The sequence below is a fragment of the Talpa europaea genome (assembly GCF_964194135.1).
Source record: "Talpa europaea genome assembly, chromosome: 8".
In the NCBI taxonomy this organism is placed as follows: Eukaryota; Metazoa; Chordata; class Mammalia; order Eulipotyphla; family Talpidae; genus Talpa; species Talpa europaea.
The window spans coordinates 88628218-88651881 of record NC_140075.1 but is presented as its reverse complement, the minus strand read 5'-3'; the positions used below and the strand labels follow the sequence as shown (position 1 = coordinate 88651881).

Sequence of the window (23664 nt, the reverse complement as noted above, 5' to 3'; positions counted from 1 at the left end):
TTTAAAGCCCCAAAGTTTGGGATTCTTTACATCTTTATTTACTGATTCAGCATTAGTTATCTTTGCCTGATGTGAAAATCCCTTGTTAGAGAAAAAGAAGGAGCTTGACACAGAAAAGCTACTTGAAATGTCCAGGATGACCTGACATACAGCTTAAAGCTACAATTAGACTCCAAGCCCCCAAATTTCCTTTCTCCTTTTCAATTAGCGATGTTCACTAATTAATGAGAAAGATTTCTGAACAGGGCTGAATTGATAAATTAGGCTTTTACTGAGATTTGAGATTTATATATCCTTTCAGTCATAAAAAATGCTAAAAAAGAGCACGAAATCATATAGCCTTAAAGTATAAGAAAGTTAGAAAGCAGAATGAAACAAAGAACATTAATCATATAAAGTAAAGAGCCATTTTACAGGCTCTCTGAGGAAAAAAACAAACATTGATGTGGGATGTTCTGCCTTTTAAGTTAACAAAGTAGGCAACCAGCTCCGACACATTCCAATAGAGAAAGTAAGCACCACCTTAAATAGAAGAGATTCTGAGGAACTGAACCTCAGCCGAGTACCATTAAAAGAACAAGTACAAACATGCGGTTTGGAGCAACATGACAGAAAAGTCAGACCCGATAGAAATGTTTATTCAACATCAACAATACCTCGATAGAAGGATGTTGCAATTCTGAGCTCTGCGACCATCAATCACCGAAAGCTCTTTGACTTTAAGCTTGGAACTCAGTGTGTCATCAATGGCATCTGCTTCTTTCTATAAAGAGCATGAAAGAAATCCATCAAAGAAATCCATCAAGCCAAACAAGGACATTCCGACTTTAGACATACACTTTCCCTTTGTATTCTCTCTCTCTCTCTCTCTCTCTCTCTCTCTCACACACACACACACACACACACACACACACACACACACACACAGAGAGTTGAGATGGGGGGCAGTGTAGGGAAGTCGAGGAATTAAAACAAAGGCTAAAATCTAGTTGACAATGGGAAATAATAAGAAAAACTGACCACCCACATTTGAAAAAGCATTATTTGGAAGAACAAAGGGCTTCTAAGTTGAAGATGCTAAGTGTGCATAAATTAACAGTGAGTGGTGCCCTCCTTTTGTCCCCCAAATCCCTATGGATAGCAGACAGAAGAACTGTCATGATGAATCAAGTTCAGCTGAGGTTTGCCATGGCCAGTCTGGCCATTTGCAGGGTCCATTTACCCCAGAACCATTTGCATCCAGAGCACTCAAAAAGCTGAACAATGAAACTTCCCAAACGTCTTTACGAGCAACAGGAAGCTTCAAAGCCCAGATGGTACCTTTCATTACCCTGGTGCCTGATGGACAACGGGGAGGGGGCAGCTCAAAGCATTAGCTCAATCCCTTGAATTAACAAAGCACAACGTGCATGCTGCTGCTGCTCAGAAAGCTGTAAGCAATAACATTGAGTCATAACTTATGGTGGAAGAAGGATAAAACAATTCTATATAAAATACTGTTTGAATAAGCTGCACAAAGTGAAAATGTAGACTGACTTGATAAATAACAAGTTTGATTTAAATAGAGGTCAGGATCAATTTTAAAAATGGATCATAGCATTTTAAGAACGTAAGGAACCAAAGCACTCTGGAACTATGTAAGTTTAGGATACAAAGACAATATGGAATTTATAATAAGGAACCCTGTGTGGTCCAACTTCAACAGCCAGTTGGGTTAAGATTTCAGGTGCACCCCTACATATTCAGTTAAGAGTTGAATCCCAACATGGAATAATATAGGCATTGCATTATACTATTGGAATAAGAGGGATAGCCAAGAAATGTCAAGCTTATAGTGAGCCAAGGAGTTACATTAAGCAAGGTTTAGGAGGTAGCTCACTTACCTGCTTGGAGTTACTGTTCACAAAGAAATCCTACAGCCATGGCAGAGGCATGGAAAAGGCAAATCAGATACATGCAGTTCAGAAATCACAGCAACAAATGGGGGAAAGTCAAAGCAGTCAGGGAAATCAGAGACACAGGGCAAAAGATGACTTATGCCTGCAGGATCAGCAATGAGAGTTGTTGAAGATGAGAGAGGCCTGGCTGAAGGCGCAATGTGGAGCAGAGTACTAAGCATTCAGGGCAGAGAGAGAAGATGACAGGTATTGCACACAATTTTTATTGGTGGCAAATCAAATTCAAAAAAGAGAGAACTTAAAACACCCCAGAGAGACTCAAGTTGGGGAAGGAACAAATCCTCTTTCAAAGGACCTCTTTCAAAGGGGCTCTATTTATTCAACAGGAAAATATCAGTTCCATCAACCACTGTCAGATATTACCCAGTGAAATACGCTCTTTGCTGGGTAGAAATAATTTCCTGCCTTCTTGTGTCACAAGGAGGGATTAAGAAAAGAAAAAAGAGAAGTTCAACAACATAGGTCATATTAACCCTCAGTATCCCTCAAGATTCCAAATGACGCCTGTGGGTACTATGGCTGGGTATGAGGGAAAAGACGATGTGCAGTAACTGAGTCATGTGGTGCACAGCCATGCTTGGCCCTGGCCCAACTGCCTTAAGGGCTTCTCGAGCATACAAGGTCAACAGTCTCTTTTTTGAAATTGTTCATAGAAAAGTCCTGGAGCGAAGAAGGAAAAGAGGAAGAAGCAATTGATATGAGAAAATCATAGCTTTCTTTGCATATTTTTGCAATGATGGAATGAATAAAAGCTTCGGTGTACAAAACACACCCCAGCTTTCAGGCCAACTGCTTGCACAACCGGCATTGGCTCAGCAGATTCCTCAAGGTCTTATTGGTCCCGGAAGCACTGCCAAGGCCAATTTTACACAGATGAGCTGGTTTGCATCATTCTTGTAGTGGGAAACACAATGTGTCCTCCCTGAACCCACCCATTCAGGGAGGGATCGCTTTTCTAGAATGACATTTGAGGAACAGATGACAACCAAAAGAAATCTTTCTTTTCTGAAGTCTCAGTTTTCCTTCATCCCTGTTCTAATGCCCAAGTTTTCTACTCTGAAGTTCTTTAGAACTCTTACCCTATAAAAGCAGCTTCTTCTTTCAAGGACAGAAAAAACTATGGTGAAGGGAACTTTTCTTCTGTAAGGAAGTTGCTAGCTGAAATTAGGTCTGGCTCTGTTTGACAACTCTTTGTCCATTAGTTCCTGCTGTCAGGAAATTAAGACCTCTGACCTCAACTGTGGTGGACGATGGGGTCTGGCACCTCTCTTTTACTAGGTATGAGGTTCAGGGGTTCAGTCTCACTCTCTGTAAAACGGGGTTTATAACTGGATTCTTGTGAAGATATAATGCAATAAGGTATGTAGAGCATTTTGTATAGTACCTGACACATTTATTTATGAACACAATACTTAGAATACATCAGGCATTACGGTTACTTTATCTTTCAAGGTGATGATCAAGTCCATTATTTCTCCCTTTGCTTTTCTACCAGCAACAAGTGTAACAGTTAATAGCTAAGTAAAGTACCTTAGCTTTCCAGAAGTAAGGATGAGGCATGCCACGGGGGAGTTTGGTTAACTGGTAGTCTTTCAAATTCCCATTCTTAGGGAAAGACAAGTATCAAATGGGGTCACTTATATGTAGAATATGAAGAAACAGAACAAAGGGTCAGACAAAACCAAACTAATAACAAACCCTAAAATCCAACTAGATCTGAATCTACCAGAGGGGGAGGAAGAGAAGAAAGTGAGGAGGGGCTCAATGGACTATGATGGATACTCAGTGGGTGGTAGGTGTGATTGTGTACCTCTGATTCACAGTGTTGAAAATTAATGTTACTTTAATTAGGTAAAAAGATTCCCCTTCTTTATAGTCCTTTAATCATCACATTCTAAACGAAATCACAAAGTTTATTGGGGGCATGCTGAAAAAATAAATAGTACTTTTCAAATAAGTTAACATTCTTTTTGAAAATGTCAATTATTCACTAACTGACTTAGGCCAAACATGATAGAATCCTCTATATTTGGCTCTACCTAAAAGAATGTTTGATTTTTGTGGATGATTTTTTCAGGTGTAGGGCTTAGAAAACAGGAAGTTGGGACATCTATTGTCAGGACCCAGTGCTGATAGGTTCCTATAGGTAGGATTCCACAATGAAGATGGCTCAACACTCCATAGATAATAACGAGTCTCAGACAAATAATGATAAATCTTACATAAATGCATCTTAATCTTTCTGAGATTGAGATCCCTCTGTATACCTGAAAGGGTATTCCTTTCCAGGAAAATATGTACACTTATATTTATATAAAACCCTGCATCAGATTAACTCCTATCATGGAGTACTGTTATGGAATCTACCTTATACTCTGGTCATGAGAAAAACCACTTTTACAATTTTCTCTTCTGCCTTCATGTGCCTTATGGTTAAGGGTAGATTATTGAAATAAATATTCTCATTTATATACTTTTTCAATGTAAGAATCACATACACAGAAAATGAAAAAATAAAAAGAATAAGAGGAAAATTCCTTGACCATTAATAAAAAATCAGACTATATCATTGAATGTTCCAAATGGCATCCCAAGAATGACCTATATATTATTACCTATTAGCAGAATGAGACAGATTCTGGAACATGGGATAGCAGTTATCCTTTGTTCCCTAAATCCAAGCAGAAAGGTTTAAAATGTTTTACTATGTGCTGATAATGGGACCTGTAAAAAATGGGTGTCCTTAGACAAAGAGCAAGGAGGAGGAAAGGAGATAGCTATCATTTAATTGTATCTGAAATAGCATTACGATGCAAAGTGCTACAGTATGCATTAAAATGGGTGTGTGTGTGTGTGTGTGGTTGGCCTAGAGAACATGTATAAAATAATTTCAAGAAAAATAAGTTCTGAGATTTGAGAAACTGACTTTTCAATGAACTTCTGGAATATGAGCAGAGGGAATAACCCTGCCTACTATTAAATTCCATTTCATGTGTCCCATAAGCTTACATAATCAGCTCTGCACACCTTTGATATCCACACTGAAAGAAAAAAAATTCCTGAATAAGGATGGTCTTGTTCTTAAAACTGGAGCTAAAGAAAACTCCTGACAAAGCCTGACATTCATAATGAATAAAACCATAGCATGAGAACAGAGTGAAACTAAGAATTATACTGCTTGTAGACCTGGCTATGCCAGCTGTTTGTACACACTGCATCATAGGAAATAGGAATAATACCAATTTTAGAGAGTCAGTATGATGATTAAAGAAATTAAAAAAATACACTAACTTTTTTTTTTAACAGTTTTTTTTTTTTTTTAAAGATTTATTTATTTATTTATACAAGCACTGGGTATAGTCAGAAGCGCGGGAAGGTGAGAGAATTCACCAGAGTTAGAGTGGAGAACAGAGCAGGCAGACTGACGAAATACACTGCTGAGGGGAGCAGCGGGAGGCAGGAGAGGTCTGCGTACCATGTGGGACCCTCGCCTGGCAGCCGGGGATCAAACTGGCACTGCAGAGGCTTTGGGCAGCTTCGCAGCCCAGCGCTCAACCGCTGCACCACCAGGGAGGCCCAATACACTAACTTCTTAAGAATTAAATTTTAGGACTGATAAGATTAGAAACTGGGCATATCATATTCAACACCAAAAATGAAATGTTAACAGATACTTAGCATTGATTATTTATTTAGTATCTTTTAGTTAAAATTATGGCTATTTATGGGTTTTTCTCATCTCTGCTTTTATATCATAAGTTGAATTGTGAGCCTGAGCAACAACAGCTCGATACATTTACAGTCTTTGGAATCCTTTAAACACAAAGCAGACAGCATATGTCTGTTCTGATTTTAATGGTAAATTTCTCAAATCAATGGGGGCATATCTTGAGTATGCGTGTATACATATATTTATATAAAATACCTCTCCTAGGGTAACTAATCAGTGTTCACCTAAATTATACAAGTCTGACACTTGAGTTCTTTTTCAAGATCTTACTCTGTGTAGTGTTCCTGTTGTATGCACAGAGATAATGGTATTTGTGTGCTCCTTTACCCCTCTGAAATATTTACATGATCAAACAACTGACCAAAGTCTAGAGAATTTAACCAGGGCTTTATAACTAGAGGATAGAAAGAGTGAATACTGTAGGAAAAGTAGGTTCCCCATATTCATTTGGGAGTGGAAAGGAGATCAGTGTAAGAGTGATGATAATTAGGTAATGCAGTGCCAACTCTAAAATGAAACAGCGTAGGTTTGTGATGCCATGATTAGTTACAAAACTAGGGGACATTCAATGACAGGTGCTGTGTTTCATTCACCCCTTCCTATATATTCCTACTAGAACGTGGGCATCTTTCAATTTTCTGTCTCTCCACAGTCAGTAAATTTAATAAAATGCCTCAAATTACCTTCATTTAGGAAATGACATTTATAGTTCAAAAATTCTCACCTCAAATTCTTGCACCAACAGGGGAAATATACTTGAATTGAACGGAACAGGTGTGTTGAAATTTTTTTCTCCAGGAAATGTTACTAAAAATGTCACAAATGGCTCTACTTACCAGTCTACTTATTGTTAAGTACAACTGAAATGTTCTGGTTTATCCTGACTGGAATGAATACTGATTACTTAAACAGTGATTGGTTGCTAAGAGACAATTACCCAATCGCTAGGCTTTCTGCAACCTGTGTTCCAGAGCTCTTGAGAACTGTCCACATATTTGTCCCAGAGCATTTTGGCAGCATCCTTCTGCACCTTCTGCTGAAAGCTAGTTAATTATGAGTCTTGTAAACTTGGGTCTTTCAACCACCTGCCTTCGTAATAAGTGCAAGCCACATGTTCAGACTTGAATAGCATCATTTGAAATAACTGATGTCTTCCCTTCCTTCAGTTTACCTTCTCCAAGTTTCCAAATTTTCATCTTAGGCAAACAGAATGGACTGTTATTAGGACTAAACTGAAGGGGGAAATTAATGGGACATGAAATGAGGTCAGCAGATTATTTGAATCTAATAGGAATTTGCTAAAATGTATTATGAGCTCGTATCGTGACCCAGAGGACACCTTCTGAAAGGGGAATAGGATGTGGGGAGGGATGCAGGGAGGGGGAGGAGAGGGGTGAGAGAGAGGGAGGGAGAGAGGGAAGAAGGTAAGAAGGGAGTGGAGGAGGGAGGAAGGGAGAGAGAGGATGCCCTAGCTATGGCCAATGAGGAATGAATCTGGTCTGAGCACTTGCTGTAAGAGGGTTCTAAACAGGCCCTTAAGGCAACCACCTACATTTTTGTACTTTACTGAAACAGCATAAAATGCACCAGAGAAGATGTTCCTCTTAATTGAAAAATATTCTGTCTAAAAGACATAGCCTTTTTTTTTTTTCTTTTCAATTTCATATGCATTAGAGGCCATTTTGAAAATTAAAAACCTTCTCAGCTTTTGCTTCTTCCCCATCTTCAGGCCATCATCCCCCTCAGCGCTCAGCAGTTCTGTTCTGAGACACTCCTAGGGACCTGGGCCAAGCCCAAGCAGACCAGGAAGTCTGCTGCTCTTCTGAGGATGCTCCACCCTCGGCATGATTCATGGGGGAGTTGAGGGCCTCCAGACCAAGCCAAGGAAAACCCCTGTACAGATGCCCAGGATCTCTGTGCTCCTGCTTAAAGCATACTCTGTTCTCTCCATATATCTCTCCCCAGGACAGCCTTGAAAACCTGCCTTCTCACGCTGGGACTCAAGTTTTCCCTTCCCAGACTTTTGCTTGGGTGCCCACAGTACCTCTCCTTGCTCTAAAACATGTTTTCTTTGGTTTTTTAAAAAAGAATTATTTATTTATACAAGAACCAGGGTACAGGCCAGATGCGCGGGAGGGTGAGAGGATTGACCAGAGACAGAGCGGGGAACAGAACAGGCAGACTGACAAAATACACTGCTGAGGGGAGCAGCGGGTGAGACAGGAGAGGTCTGCAGTACCATGTGGGATTCTCACCGGCTGGCTAGGATCTAACTGGTGCTGCAGAGGCTGCGGAAAGCTTCACAGTACAGCACTCAACCACCTGTGCCACCAGGGAGGCCCCAACTCTGATACATTTGTAGTGAGTCACCTTGCTGTGACCTCTTGTGCTCTACCCTGAAGAACATCCAGCATGATGCCCTCCAGGAGTTTGGGATACCACACACTCATGACCAGGGCTTGTCAGGGCAGCCAGCAAGCATGTGTCCAGTGCTGTCCCTGCGGTCACAAAAGCTTTGCTTGCTTTTCAGAAGCTTCTCTGATCCCACTTGAACCACTGCCATCTCACACTTGCTCAGCCTTCCCAGACCCACTTTCAACTCTATCATGTTCAAGACACACAGTTACAACTTCCCCCGGCCTGGCTGCCATTTACCCATCTTCTTACTTTTAAAGGTCAAGCTATTTCAAATAGCAGCTCACTCCTGACAATAACCAGCTGATATATATGAACATGTATTTCTAAAAGTCAGAAAAAATAAAATGGCTTCAGAAACAAACCACTGTGAGGTCATGAGTTAGGTGATTCTCCTACTAGTGTTTTTCTCCTGGTGACCCATTTTGACCAACCACAATGATAATACACAGAACTCCTTTCAACAATGGAGATGGCATGAAGCTCTCAAAGAGCTTGCATACTTTTCTCCATCTCTCTTTCTCTCTCTCTTTCACACACACTCTCTCTCTGTCTCTCTCTCTCTCACAGGTACTTGGACACACATGTGGACACATAACATGCTGCTTTGCAAGAGGATACCAGGGTACCAAGGAGCTGACAACTAAAACCTCAAGGTTATGGCAGATGGCCCAGGGATCATGCACAGGACACAATTTTTTTACTTCTTGGCCTCTGTACCACATGCTGTTACCTGCTGTCTTTGGTAAGCAGAGAAAGTTCTTTCCAGGTCTTCAAGATCTAGAATTTTGAAGACTTTTGTATCATCAATCTCGGTCCATACTGTTCCTTCCAGTTTGTTCTGCAAACATGAAGTTAATAAGTGCTGTAGTTTATAGTTATACACTAAAAGAACAGACGTGATTATTTTTTTTAACATGCTGTTATCCCCAATTTTTCACTCTACCAGATGCGCCAAGTGAGCTGGTTTCAAACAACGTGTCATTAATTTCAGAAGTTTTATCACTTAAATATCTGAGTTAGTGGGAACCCTGAGTTCACACTAGAAAATGAAATCATTTAACAGCCAGGCTGCTTCCCCTCTCGGTGACAGCGTGCTGAGCCGCTAATGCTACCCATTAGAGGGAAAACTGGAACAAATGACTTACCTCAGGCAGCTTGCACCAGTTGAAGGATTTCAGGGCATTTGTGGGCTGAGGGATGTTTTTCTTCTTGAGTGCCAGGCCCATTGGAGCGCCAGGGGGTGGCATGAATCCCCCTAATGGAGGTGGCCCTGGGGGAGGAGGAGGGCCACCAGGAGGGAGTGGAGGTGGTGGAGGGGGCAGCATTCCACCAGCCAAAAGTGGTGGTGGAGGGGGAGGAAGGAGAGACCCAGGTGCAGAGGAAGGAAAGGGCCCCCCTGGGGCTCCAGGCGAGGGTCCACCCGGGACTGAGGCACTGATGGCCCTCTGAAAAGACAAAACCAGTGGAAGAAGTCAAGACATGGGATGTTTTTGAGAGTCTGAAACTTTGCTTCAAATGTGCATTATAAAGAAAACCCACACTTCTGAGAATGAAAAGGGGCAGTGAGGTCAATGGACTCTTACAGGCCTCCATGGGCTCTCTCTGGTCAGCCCTTCAACAGTCTAGTGCTCATCTGCAATGCGCTCACATGTCTCTCACTTCCTGGACCCATTGCACAGTTTTGTTTTCATGAGATCAGTTCATTTTAGAAGCTAATGTGATTTTCCTTGTTGGAGGCTTTGTGTTTAAGAAATCCTCTCCCTCCAAAAAAGAAAAAAATAAACCTGTCTCTGCTGCCTAACCTGACTGGTAAGCAGAGTGAGCAAATGTCACATCCGCTGTGATAAATCAAGGCTGTCAGGCTTTCTATCTACAGGCAGAAATTATCTGCTTGAGGATGGGGAGCTCTGGGCGAAGTGAGGCCTTGGCAGCAGCCCGGAACAGAAGACCCTGTGCGGCCCACAGCTCTCACCCTGTTGAGCTCATGGAGCTGTGCCGTGAGATCCGCCACCTGCTGCTTGACTTGCTTATGCTCGGTGGTCTCCTTTTCAAGCTTTTCTTTCATCTTGTTTAAGGTCTGCATCATCTCCTCTTTCTCTTGGGTCTTGGCATCACACTCTCGCTCTTTCTTTTCCAATTTCTGCTGTAACTCGTTGTGCTCTGAACATGAAAATAAGGGGATGTAAAGACGGGGCACACTTCAGTGCTGGAACATTCTCTCTACTAAGGACACTGACCAAGGGTGACCATGAGGGTCTTTATGAAGTATTGCTCCTCTCGTCCATCAAAGGGAGACTTAAGGGCTCAAAGGTGGTCATGCTTAGAGGGGGCTTCAAATGAACCACCTTACTGACATTTAAAAGACTGAAGAATCCCCAGAGTCACAGGGCTAACGATGGAACACAAGTGTGAGTGGCCATTGGTGGAGAGAATGGTGCTTGTTTGGGATTGAATTCAGAATCCTGTCAAAGAAAGGGTCTTGGAGCCAGGCTGGGGAAAGGAATTTGAAAGGGTCTCTTTTTGTAAATTAGATACCAGTCTGAGGGAAGCGAGGGTTTCACTGGGCAGGTTTGCTGGCTCACGTCTGACAAGCAGAAGGGCTGGAAGGAAGGATCTTGCCCTCTGAGGGAATGTTGCTGCCAGACACAGTGTCTGCCCAAGGAGGAGTCATTTCTCCCATTTCCCCTCAGAAGGCTGTTGGGCCTGGAGTATTTTATGCTTCCAGCTAACAATTATTAAAACTTGTGAAAGCAAATGTTATCATCTCAACATTAAATATCTTAAGGGCAGTAGTTACTGGCTGAGCATGAGAGTCACCATAACAGGGGGGAAAAATATTAGCTTTCAGCTGTAATTTTACTGACTTCCCAATACAGTTATCATGGAACAAGGCAGCCAGTTTAGCATACTGTTTATTTACATTGCCAAAAAACCTGCTGACAGGAGTGATGGGCTTTGGGAAAGAGAACTAATGAAGTTTAGGCTGCAGGTTTTTATTGCCAATACTTGGCCCCAATTCTGATTCTTTTTATAACAACAAACTCACGAGAGAGAGGATCCGCTGGGACAGAGCAGTTGAGTTGGTCTCTATATCTGAATTTGATAACACATTTAAATTCTTGCTTTTTCTTTACCTTACATTTTCTCTTCTGAGTCCTCCAAAATTATATTGGGTTGTCAGAAAAGTCATGACTTTTTTTCTGTTTTTCAAGCAAAAATACATCATGACTTTTCTGGCAGCCCAATAGTTTACAGAGAAGGATTCAAGCTATGAAAATTTTTGGACCTTTACCAGGCTTCAGTTAAGATAACCTTTAACTCACTTCTACTCTGTGGAAGGCTTCCCTGACTTCTTCAGAGACACATGAAAAACCTCACTGTCTCCCACGTCTTCCTTCTTCTATCTCCATTTCATTCTTATTGGCAATTTTAAGAATTGACAAATCTGGCCATGCTCTAGAACCACTTGAGAAATTTAACATTTCAAGATCTCCACATCCTATTCCAAGGGATCTATGCTGTATGGGCAGGGCAGGGCTTAGGAATCTGTGATTTCTGAACACTCCTTAGATGATTCTGATGTAATGCCACCTTTGTGAAGCCCCAGCCTAAAGAGTCTCTTCACAAATGATTTCCATTTATTACCCATTCACTAAGCTCTTATTGAACATTAACTAGCTGTGTTACACTAAAGAGAATTCTCTCCAAATATTCTCCACCTTTCAGATCCAAGGACTTCCTGTCTCCTTACTCCTTCCACTCTTGGAATTAATCAACAAACACTCTCTTAAATACAACTTTGCTTCTTGAAGCTTCCAGGAAAGAATTAATTTTACCTGTAACATCTCTTCTTTTACTTTGTACCTACGACCTCACTGTAAACCACCCAGTTCCAGCCTGACTTTGGCCATTACTTCTTGTATCACCATAGCTGCCTAATCCTACCATAGTTGCTATCATATATTGTGCAACCTGAACATTCCAGGCACTGTATTAAAGTCCTTTATTTGTTTTGTCATTTAATCTTCACAGCAACCCTGTAAGTTAGGTTTAATCTTCACTTTACAGAAGTGAGGAGAAAAGGACAAGACTTAGCTTACCCACCCAGTCAGTAAGGGGCAGAATTCAGGCTCAGGCCCACAGCTTCTAGTACAGTGCCTGACACGGAAAGGCTTCAATAAGTATTCACTGACTGAACAATCCTAAAACTTACATCCTAAGTACTCTCCTCAACGTGCGCACGTCATTCTCCAGGTTTTTGAGTGCTTCCCTTAACTGCCACTCGTTGATAGTTTTCTCTTTGGTATGATCTCTTTTTACCCTTCTAGTCAGTGTGTCTATTCTTTCTACAGCCGTTTATGATATTTATTTATAAAAATGTATGCCCATCCTCATTTATTTTTATTTGAGTGTAATCTGAATTTCCATAAGGATAACCTATTTGTACTTCACATTTGATAGTTTCCACTACCAGTGGCACCCCGCTTTTCTGCTCAATGGAAAAGGACAAACGTGAGAGAGGACAGGAAATGTTTCAGATCTCTTGGACCTTGTTTTCAACATGCTAAATAACAAAGCAAGTGCTGTTGTATTTCACTGGCTGTGACTGAATAACTTGGACAAGAAAATGGAAGCCAGTTGACCAACACAGTGAAAGAATAGTGGTTGGGGATATGATTGTTTTCTCAAAGGGCCAACTGTAATTTGCTAATATTCTGAAATAAGAGAGAGTTATATCCATTCTGTGAGTAGCCAGCAGAGTGATGGACACAAATGATCCTCTTACGAATTGATGCTGCATATTAACATAAAAGACATATTCAAATATCTACCAATTGTTGGTCTGTTAGTGTTTCATAGCACATATGCCTACAGTGATCAGTCATTTTTTTCTGTATGATTTCCCTTTTTAGAAGTGATGCCAAATTAAGATCACGTGGTGAATTAGGCAGCTGAAACTAAACTGCCTAAAATTTTGGGCAATTGCTGGTATCTCATATCAGAGTTCTTAAAATTCACTGTCATTTAAAGAGTGGGAGTGATGAAGGGTTGAGATGAAAATTTGAATTCATTTAATTCAATATTAAATTGCAAATGACAGTTTTTCAAAAAAAATTGCATGATTAAAGTACAAGGATAAAATATTTGGGAATTGGCATGACAACCAACATAACCTGAGTCATGAAAAACCAGTGAAAAATGCTCTAAGACATGGAAAAAGAAGGCTACTTGATGCACTAAAGTCAATAAAAATTATCAATGCAAATTCCTTAAACGTACAGAGTTGCCTAATAACCAGCAACATGGTCTTGTCAGAGTCTCATTGTTTACCTTTTCTCATTTTTTCTGCTTGTTCTTTCCACTGCTTAACTTCATTTTCATTAACCAACCTGTATGATAGTTAAAGGAGCATTCATTACAAAAAAACATAAAAGCCCATTGCGAAATGCATGCTGTCTATGTACAAAAATCATCTACTGCAGAGAATACCCTCAGGATGCTTGAAACCCATTTAAACCCAGATGTTTCTTAGATATAGTACAAGTGTATATACAGGAACTCATATTTGATTGCTAGAACATTTCAGCTTCTACTAGCTCATATTTGAAGTAGGATAAAATAAACAACATTGTCACTATCTTCTCACAGACTGTAAAATAAAAATAAACTTACATGCGTACAACATTCTTAATATTAAAATTTTCCAAAGGTGTGGAGTCAGGGTCCTGTCCTTTGTCATTTTGGATAACTATTTGCTGTATAATCCTATCTAGCAGCAGCCAGTACTGAACAGTGTTGCCACTTCTCTTGTCTAGAAAGAAAAGAATGGTAAAAATAAAACTTTAAATTGTTTCTAAACTAAGACAGTATTTTTCAGTAGTGACCACCCTCCAGAGTCAGAAAGCCAGAGAAATGTTTACACCATCTGTACCAAAGCTCCCCGAAGTTTCTGAAATCCTGACATGCAATGATCTATTACTTGATTGAGAGGCACCGTCTACTATCCCTTTCTAACTGTGTTGTAAGGCATATATCTTTTTTGAAACAAAGTAAGTTGGAATTGATTTCATTTTGAGAACTTCAAATACCCCTAAAATCTGGAGCCACTGGTATGCACCCAAACTAAAAGCACTGTTCTTAAGACAGAGCCCTGTGCATAATGTTTAAACATTCAAAATCACACATGTAAGTCACAAACACACTCACAAGGCATTTGGAGGCAGTGGTGCAGGATGGACATGAAGTGAGGGTAAGCTTCACTGTGAGTCAGCCTCTTCCTGGTCAGCTCAAACATCTGAGTCGCACTTTTTGTGTCTATGTGAACCTGTTTTATATGAAAAAGATATCTAAGTAAAATGCCTGAGGTCCTCAGTTCCCAAAATCCAAGGCAAACAGAAGCTAATCCTGCCACTTAGATAGCACAACAGAACTCTGGTTTTGCTTTTAGGATACACTGGTCCATGTCTACTCTAGCACACACACAGGGAAATTCCATGCACTAGTGAGTCAAATCAGACTAACTGTGAGCACACATACCAGTTCAAATCTTTTGGCAAATTCTAGTTCATCTTCATTTCGGAGCATTTCAAAAAAGTCTAAATGCCTGAAAGAATTAAAAAGAAGCTATTAGAAGCAGAACAACCTACAAACATAGGCACACAGGAGTCAAGACATTAACACTGAGGCCTTTCCTAAATTTTCGGGGATTATCTCTAAAATAAATAAGACATCACAATTTGAAAGTCTTTGCTTAACTATGCTTTTTCTAAGGGAAAAAAAGAAATCCATCATTTGGCTGAAATGAAATCGCAATTAAGAGATAAATTTAAAAGTTTAGGATACCTTGCCTATAGTAGACAATAAATGTTTATCAAATCCAAAAATTATCTAGTCTGTTCACAGACTCCATTTCTAGAAAAACAAGCTCATATACCTACATTTGACTAGCTGCTGTGTTAAAGATCACAGAAGAATGTTCTTATCATTCACTTATTTATTCCAATATTTACTGAGCCACACTCTACAATGCAGACACAGGGGATGCTAAGTTCTCTGAAGAAAAATACATTGGGGTAATGGGAATAGAAAAAGATAAATATGAGGTGATTAATGTGCAGAAAGGCTGGAAAAGGTCTTTTGTTAGGGAACAAGGGAAAAAGCCATCTGGATATCTGTGGGAAGATACAGCAAGTGCAATGAGAATGAGGCAAGAGTATTTTGGTATGTTCAGAGAATATCAAGGAGAAGAAAATGCCTGAGTGCATGAACATGGGAGAAGAGAGGTAGAAGGAAGACATCTGGGACTAGTGGGGTATGATAATAATAAAATCATTGCAGACAAGAATAAATGAATAGGAAGGTAGGAATTAACAATTACAGAATGCTTATCAAAGGTGTCAAGTGATTCCACACATTGTATAGTCAATTTCATAACAGTCTTGAAAGACAGTTGTCATCCTAAATTATCACCATCATTATCGTATTTCTTGCTGTATAAAAAAAGTAAGGATCAGAAAAATTTAGTAACTTGACCAGAATACAAAGAAAGTAAGAAGCAGGAGTAGGCTATAAATTCAGATCTAATACCTGAAAACCCATACTAAGTTCTCTATACAACATGATGCTTCTTTCATTTAGAAAGTCTTAATATAAAACCATTGTTAGCTGAACTAAAATTCTGGTCCCAGCTCCTTATATTACAGAAGGTAGTTCACAGGCTGGAAAGAGTGTGAACTCTCTCAGGTTATAATAGTCTGACTTACCTATCTAACGTTGAATTTTCATGTTCCCTTAATTTATCTATTACAGGTTGAATTCCTAACATCAGAAATTCATAGCGAAGATGAAGTCTAAAGTCCAGACTTTCCTGAAAGTGGAAGGGTGATAAAATATATTATATATTTATGATTGACTACAGTCACATTTTTTAAACATTATTCTTTAACAACATTATGCTTAAAACTGTGGTACAGAAGGCTCTTACCACGCCTGCGCCTTGGCTGAGCACGGCATTGATGAAGGACATGATGGCAGTCTTGAGACTTACTTCATCTCTATACCGCCCTGTGCTTTTGTCCAAGTCATTAATTAAGGTCTATCAAGGATACAAACATAAAAACAAAGGACTGAATCATTAACAACCTTATAGTCATTTATTCATTATTTTAGAGTCAGGATTATAAAAACTTTATTCAGAATGTTGATTGACAGAAAGTCACTTTCCCCATCTAAGTACTTAAAAACGCATTCAAAATTCTTAACATCACATATGTCGTATGTACATGTATGCCAGGTACAAAAATGGTGACATCACTGTTGACACTGATCCTGAATCAAGAATGGCAACTAATAACATTTTCAGGGACCATTCCACTTAGTGGCTTCAGAAGATGTGTGCTATATTATGTGTAGGAAGTAGGGCCACATTTTGAAGTTCAGTTAATCAAAAATTCCAGATGGATCAACTGCAGAAAGTACATTCTACTCTCCGGTACTAAAATCTAAGAAAAAAGGAGATGCTTGGAATCATGGGGTGAGTAATCACCACAGGGAGAAATTTCAAGTTATGTTCTCCCTTCCCTTTCCCCCTGTCAGAGGAATAACCAAAGCATGGAGGCACACTCACCTGGAAGCGGGTTCTCTCGCTGGCGTACTTCTGGTAATGCAGCATGGCCTGCAGAACCTTCTTGTGACCCCCGGGAACCAGGCACACAGCGCCCAAGATTTCCAGCACGGCCACCTTTGTTTTAATGTTCTCTGTGCTCAGACTCTGAGCAATTACATTTATACTCTCAGAATGAGCCAGGACATGAGCCCGACCTTGAGAGTTGTTCATTAGCGCCTTTATACATCCAATGAGAGAGGTATGTATTCGAGACTCTGAGGTCTCATAGTCCATGGTCTTTAGAAAGTTGAGAATACATGATAGGCCATCTAAGTCAATGAATCTGGTTACAAACCTGTCATGAGAAGAAGGTTAAAGTGTATCAGAACTAAGCCTCTTTGAAATTTTGTAATAATCTAGATGGAAAAGTCCAGAGGAGGGGGCAGGACAGAAAAAAGTGAGAAATATACTTCTTAAAGTACCATAAGGTTTTTGCTGATGAATTCTTCTTAATTTCTGGTCTCTTCCTTGGCAAGGACCCAATGGTCAGCTCTAACCAGAAAGAGTGAAAAGATCTTTCCATTTGAGGTAAATACATCTTAACTGATATATTGTATGATGAATAGACCAATGAAAATAAACAACAAGCAGACACTCAGAACCCACATATAGGCTTGAGTTGAAGTCATCTGCTGAGGCTGTGTTACTGTAGAATGCAGCCCCCCTGCACTTTTATGTGTTGACCAGTGTGACTCAGGCAGACCCCCTTATCAATGACAGTCAAAGTACATGCTTGAACTCCAGGATATTTACTTGTCAAATAAATGATAATTTATAGTTCTACAATTTTGTAGAAAAATCATCTTTTGTATGATGATACATTGGCTCCCAATATATAAAACAGATAAAAAGCAATATTTTATTACCGTAACTATTATTGTTCACTATAAAATTTATCAATGAAAATAGTTCACAATTGAAAAGTGCATGTGAAAGCCTCTGAAAAGTTCAAAAGTAACATGACCTTACCTACAGGTACTTTAAGTGACTACTCAGAAACTTCTGAATTTATTTAGCCTTGGCTACCCATTAACATCTGAGAATGCAGAATATATACACAGAAGAAAACATTGATCTAGTTAAAATAGGCTAGAAAATCCCAGATATATAATTTATAAGGGTTATTGATGAATCAGTAAATTTTTCTTGTAGCATTTTATAGTCAAATAAAGGAAGGGAATCTTTGTTTTATTGTCATTTTAACCAACCACTATATGATCCAGATATAATAAAACTAATTAAACCAGTTGGCTTCATTTAACAACTGTGCTAAAAAAATATGTTCTTATCAGTACCCCACATCCCACCAGACTTAAAGAAGCATTAATGGAAAAATTGAAGGTACAGGAGGAAAACAGCAGAAGCTTATTACTAGAGAGGAGGCAAATCACTATTGCCAGAAAGTCTGCCCTTTTTTTTACTTTTATTGGAATACAACTTCACACTTTTAAAGTATACCATTCAGTGGTTTTTCATATATTCATGGAGTAGTGCACCTATTCCCACTATCTCCTCAGAACAATTTATCGACCCCAAAAGACCATTTCCACCTCTCTTCAGCAGACAACTACTAATCTTTCGATGTCTAAGGACTGGGCTTCTCTGGACATGTCGGACATGTCATATGAATCACTTGTGACCTTCTGTGTCTGGCTTCTTCCTTTTTAGCAGTCAAATAATATTCTGCTGTATGGCTATATCACTTTTTATTTACCCATTCATTATCAGATAGAATTTGGATTGCTTCCACTTTTTATCAATACCGATATGAGCATTCACGCACAAAATTTTGGGAGGACATGTTTTCATTTCCCTTGGCTATATATCTAGTAGCAGAATTGCTGGTACATATGGCAACACTATGTTTAACAATCTGCCCAACTGTTTTTCAAAGCGGTTGTACCACTTTACATTCCCACCAGCAATGAATGAGGGTTCTACTTTGTTCACATTCTCATCAACAGTTGCTAGTCTCTTTTTTATTTTAACCATGCTAGTGACTGTCTCCTTGTCTTTTAATTGAAGAAAATTGATTTAATGAACATTCATGACTAAAATATTTCATCTGCGATTTAAACTGCATACTTTTAAGATTTCCTTGAAAGCTTGACTAATGCATTAAAAGGAAGGCAAGAAGAAAAGGGAGGAAGAAAGGACAGAAGAAAACAGTAAAAAGAAGAAAAAGAAGAGACAAATAGTACATGCTACCTAGGGGGGAATTACCTCATTGGTTTTGTCCTTAGTGCTGTCTTCAAACTCTCTATAGTTTTACTTCTCTCCTCCTCCTCTTCTTTTTCTAATGCCAGCAGAGATTTTCTCTATGTAAAGAAAACTTAAGTTATTTCTTCAAATTGTTTCAATTATTGCATAAGCAGACAAGCCTACAGATTATGTGCTACCATTACTTTTAATACAAACAATCAATAAATCTGTGATTAATATTTACTATAAGCCAAAGTGTAGAGCAAAAGCATCAAGAATTATACAAATCCGCTATCTTGTCTATAAATTATTTTTAATCTTAACACTGTAAGGAAATGCTTAGAAACACTAGTAGAGATTAACTGCCCAAATGTTTGTATAACTGTTCTATCGCTATACCCTGATAAAGATACTACCATTTATAATTGAGAGAAAAAAGGCTGGACCTGTAGTTTAATAGAACATCCTGGAAACTAAAATTTACAGCAGCACACCATCAGACTGAAATGGCTGCAATCCTCTCACAGTATCTCTCCTATGACTCTGCTGAAAAGTGTAATAGTTTTCTGTACTTTTTGTTACATCAAGTTATTTTTTTAAGAGGAACAATTAAATCGGATCTGCTACTAAGGTGGACAAGTCTCTCAGAATAAATGCTTAACTTTAGAAATGATTTAACATCACTTGGAAACCAGTATATGGAGTGCATGTACGTATGTATGAGTGTGATGTGTGTGTTCATGTGTGTGTAGACATGCTCTGCCACCCAGAGATCTGTGAGAGCCATGATTTTCAAACTCTAATGTGGATATGAATCATTTGGAGATCTTGTTAAAATTTAGGCTCTTGTTTGATATGTCTGTGTTCACCAAAGCCTAAGATGCTGCGCTTCTGACTCTTTTCTAGGCAATCCTGATGCTGCAGGTGTGTGGCTTTTGAGAAATAAGGTTGTAAGGAAGCAGGTCTCAGTTAATATTAAGCTGTCATGAGTGCGAGTGAGGTTTTATGGGCTTCCCCTCTCTTTACCCTACTTTGAACAGGTGCTTGTGTAGCCTTAGTCTTTTTACTTGTTACCATTTTTTTTTTTAAAGATATATTTATTTTTACAAAAGAGCTGTGACACAGGCCAGAGGTTCAGGAGGGTGAGAGGATTCACCAGAGACAGAGTGGGGAGCAGAACAGGCAGACTGACTGAAATACACTGCTGAGGGGAGCAGTGGGCGAGAAAGGAGAGGTCTGCCATACCATGTGGGAATCTCCCTGGCCAGCCGGGAATCGAACCTGCGCTGCAGAGGCTGTGGACAGCTTCACAGTGCTGCCTGCATTCAACCCACTGCGCCACTGGGGAGGCCTCTTGTTACTAGTTCTGATGAAAGGATTTTTGGGAAGCAAGTTGGGGAGTTAAAAAGGAAAGTTTGGCTCTTATCCATGGGTGTCACATGGGTGTCAGTGATCTAGCCTCTCCCCTTTTTTCGGGACCACAAATCATTGAGTGACCTAATTTTTCAAGTCAACAGTATCAGTATTAAGAACTCAAAAGTTAACTAAAGACTAAATTTGACTTTGCAATTAGGAGAGTAAACTGCAAGGCAAATGAATATGTCGGTATCATTTATGGAACTGAAATAAAAACAGTAAACTCTTGTTTTTTAAACTTGTTACTGCTTCTGCTAAAGCTGTCCTCTTCCTGTGATGTTCCTAGACAGCTGTCACAGGCAGACTGGGGGTGGAGAAAGTGCATGTGGAAATAGCCAATGAATTCCTTCATGGCTCTGAGACCCACCTCCTGGAAAATTCAGCACAAATCCAGCCAACTATGTTTAATCTCCTATACACAGCTGAACTTGTTTAGACTCAAGCAATCACTTTGAATCTGCAGCTCAGAATCAAGCCTTTTATGAATATCACTCCTTTTCCCTGAGCTTAATCACATAAAACTATCCCAAAAATTAAAGACCACACACACATAGCATTGTGGCTCACAAATACTAAATAAAGGTGTATGCATTTATCCTGTTAATGACCATGGAGACTGGAACATCTGAATAAAACAGACTATATTACATCCCAAGTAGAGCTGGGAGATTTAGGAAATGTTAAGAAAATTAAATTGGGATTTAATTTCTCCAGTATAAGGAGCATTACCTTCCTATGAAACAGAAGACAATTCACTTTTCTGTATGTGATAAGATAGATTTGGATCTAAAATTCTGTTTATTGTATGAGAACACTGAGGACATACAGATGAAACTGATGTTCTACAGTAACTTTTCAAAATAAAGTAACTTCCTTTACATTTTTAAGCTTAACAATTGGGAAGAAGACTTAGTTTGCAAGTTTTGGCAGCAAAGGAGGATATGCCTGTATTTCTGAAGAAGACCACAATGCCAAATATCAAGTCTGCACTTGGCACATACAGGTCAGGCCTGTGGCAACTTCTTTGGGTGCTCAATGCACTTAGTATATCCTTGTGTCCATGAAAAGTAGGTGAAGGACAAAGTACATCCTGACAGAGAATAAAGAGTGAAACATGTAGGTCTGAGAGAGATGTATAGATGAGGCATGGAATTCATTCCTGGCTGGGGGCATGGAACTAAGCTCCTGTTTGAAACAATTCCTTAGTGTGAAATCAAGCCTGCTGAACACGCTGGACTTCACCTTACATCTGTCCTCCTTGAGGGTACCCAGAGAAGACATAGACACAGAAAGCCTGGGTTATTTTTGAACTTGTTGGGCTTCACAATTTTATTATTCTGTTCATCACTTTTTAAAAGCCAACTGATCACCCAGGGGTTCTTTTAAGAACAAAGCATTCTTGTTATGAGGCTTAATTGAAGGAACTGAACTTGTTCCACAAACAGCTTCACAGACCAAAAAGGGCTGCAGTTCTCAGCCTAGACTGTTGATCAGACTCTGGAGAAAAAAACAAAACAGATGCCTACCCCACCCCAGAAAAGTTTGGGGTCTAGGTGGTATTACCGGGCCCTTTTAATGTGCCAAAGAGTTTTAAAAACCAAGTCAAGTGAAAGACAAACTGAAAAGGTGTTTGAGCTTAGACTGATAGGTTTAAATTCCAGCTCTATCATCTCCTAATTAGATGACCTTGGGTAAACTAGCCTTTCTCTGGGTGTGAGACCTTATCTATAAATAGCACTTACTGCATAGGGTACTTGGAAAGATCTACAACATGTGAAATGCCTGTTACACTGCCTTTCATGTGCTGGACACTCATAGTAGTAGTTATATGGATGCTTAGGACAATGAATGATGACAGTGTGGATAAATGTCCCTTCAACAATTCCCTAACCAAAGAGACAAAGAGTCTAGTTGACAATCTAGAGTAATAATGTCTTTTTCTGTCCCCAGAGACAATGTTCTCAGGATGTCTGCTGTGTGTTATCAGGAATTCTCTCACAGTTATCAGAGAAATTAGCCAGAACTATGGGAGGGGGTGGTGGTGGCAACAAATATGATGAGAAAAACAGAAAACTCAGCTTATGGTTTCTGATCTCATAAGGTCTTCTTGTTCCTTTATGTCTGCAGGAGTTCTGAAGCCTCATTAATCCTTGAACTGTTAATGCCCTCTACCTTTAGTCCTAGGGAGATGCTGGCTTGATGGTAAAGCAGCACTGGAAAGCACTGTTGGGTATTTAACACATAAAGAATAGCAAAGAGACTGACAATTTAATAGCTTTGAGATATTCTTGGAAAGGATTTTGGATTCGGAAGCAAATATAATTAAAATGTAGACCACTCATGAATGTAGCAAAGGGTTTTCCACAAGAAAGGTTCTTGAAGAAGTGTCATGTAACCGGCCCATCATGGACCCTCTAGTGCAAGAAATAATCCAGATTCATTCCACAGAAGGCAAGGATTAAGTCACTAAAGAACAAATTAAGCTAACTGCCTCAAAATTTGAAGAAAGGAAAAATCTGTAGTACTTAGTACTTCTCTTTATAGAAGTGAATCCAGTAACAAAGAAGCAGCTTTCCTGGTTAGACATCAAACAATGCTGACTTAATTAGAAAGAGAGAGCCTGACTGTAGACTGCTATTCCCTCCCACCCACTTCCCCTGGCCTGGCCAACACCTCCAACCCCCCCCCCCCCACCGCCCCAGGAACAAGAATTCAGAAAAATAGTCTTTACATGCAGGGAATATAAATGGTTCTATATTATAGCTTAGGCAAATGCACAGAAAATCCCTGATGGTCATCACAAACCTCACATTCTGTCAGCATATTCATACACATGCTTAGGTCACGCACGCTTTTTTCATCTTTGCCATTGTGTAGATGCGTTGTATAAGAAGAGGATTTCGTGGTTATTTTCTGCTGTGCTTTTAGATTAGAAAGGCTTGGGGCTCTGATTTATAATTGTTCATTTTTGCTTTGCTGTGTTTTGTACTGTTATTATTTTTTTACACTGATATCTTATTTGGTTTCCCTATACTCCTGCAATAAATGAAACCATCCGATATTTTTCTTTTTCCTTCTGGCTTATTTCACTGAGCATAATTCCTTCTAGTATACTGCAGGGGAGGAGGAGGGAGAGGGATTAGAGGGAGGGAGGGAGGAGCACAGGGGACTGAGGTGATGGTGCATTGGTGAAGGAAACTCTATGGGGACTACACCTGAGGAGGTGGAGGGAAGCAAATATTGTTGAATAATGAACAATGATGTAAAAAATAAAA

The 23664-nt window shown here is 39.6% G+C and overlaps 1 protein-coding gene across 2 annotated transcripts in view; it reads right to left on the bottom strand.

Moving 5' to 3' along the window:
- DAAM1 (dishevelled associated activator of morphogenesis 1) overlaps window positions 1–23664 on the bottom strand; it is a gene marked incomplete at both ends in the record, with an annotated part of 92721 nt that overhangs the window by 26755 nt on the left and 42302 nt on the right. Inside the window, 13 exons of one of the 2 annotated variants that reach the window (XM_084240921.1) lie at window positions 657–763; window positions 1884–1913; window positions 8837–8944; window positions 9252–9551; window positions 10079–10266; window positions 13438–13496; window positions 13780–13918; window positions 14314–14431; window positions 14644–14710; window positions 15870–15973; window positions 16091–16201; window positions 16733–17066; window positions 18995–19089. In XM_084240921.1, the coding sequence (XP_084097047.1) occupies window positions 657–763; window positions 1884–1913; window positions 8837–8944; window positions 9252–9551; window positions 10079–10266; window positions 13438–13496; window positions 13780–13918; window positions 14314–14431; window positions 14644–14710; window positions 15870–15973; window positions 16091–16201; window positions 16733–17066; window positions 18995–19089 (1760 nt within the window). The remainder of the gene's footprint in view (window positions 1–656; window positions 764–1883; window positions 1914–8836; window positions 8945–9251; window positions 9552–10078; window positions 10267–13437; window positions 13497–13779; window positions 13919–14313; window positions 14432–14643; window positions 14711–15869; window positions 15974–16090; window positions 16202–16732; window positions 17067–18994; window positions 19090–23664) is intronic. The other variant, XM_084240922.1, reaches the window with a different exon arrangement.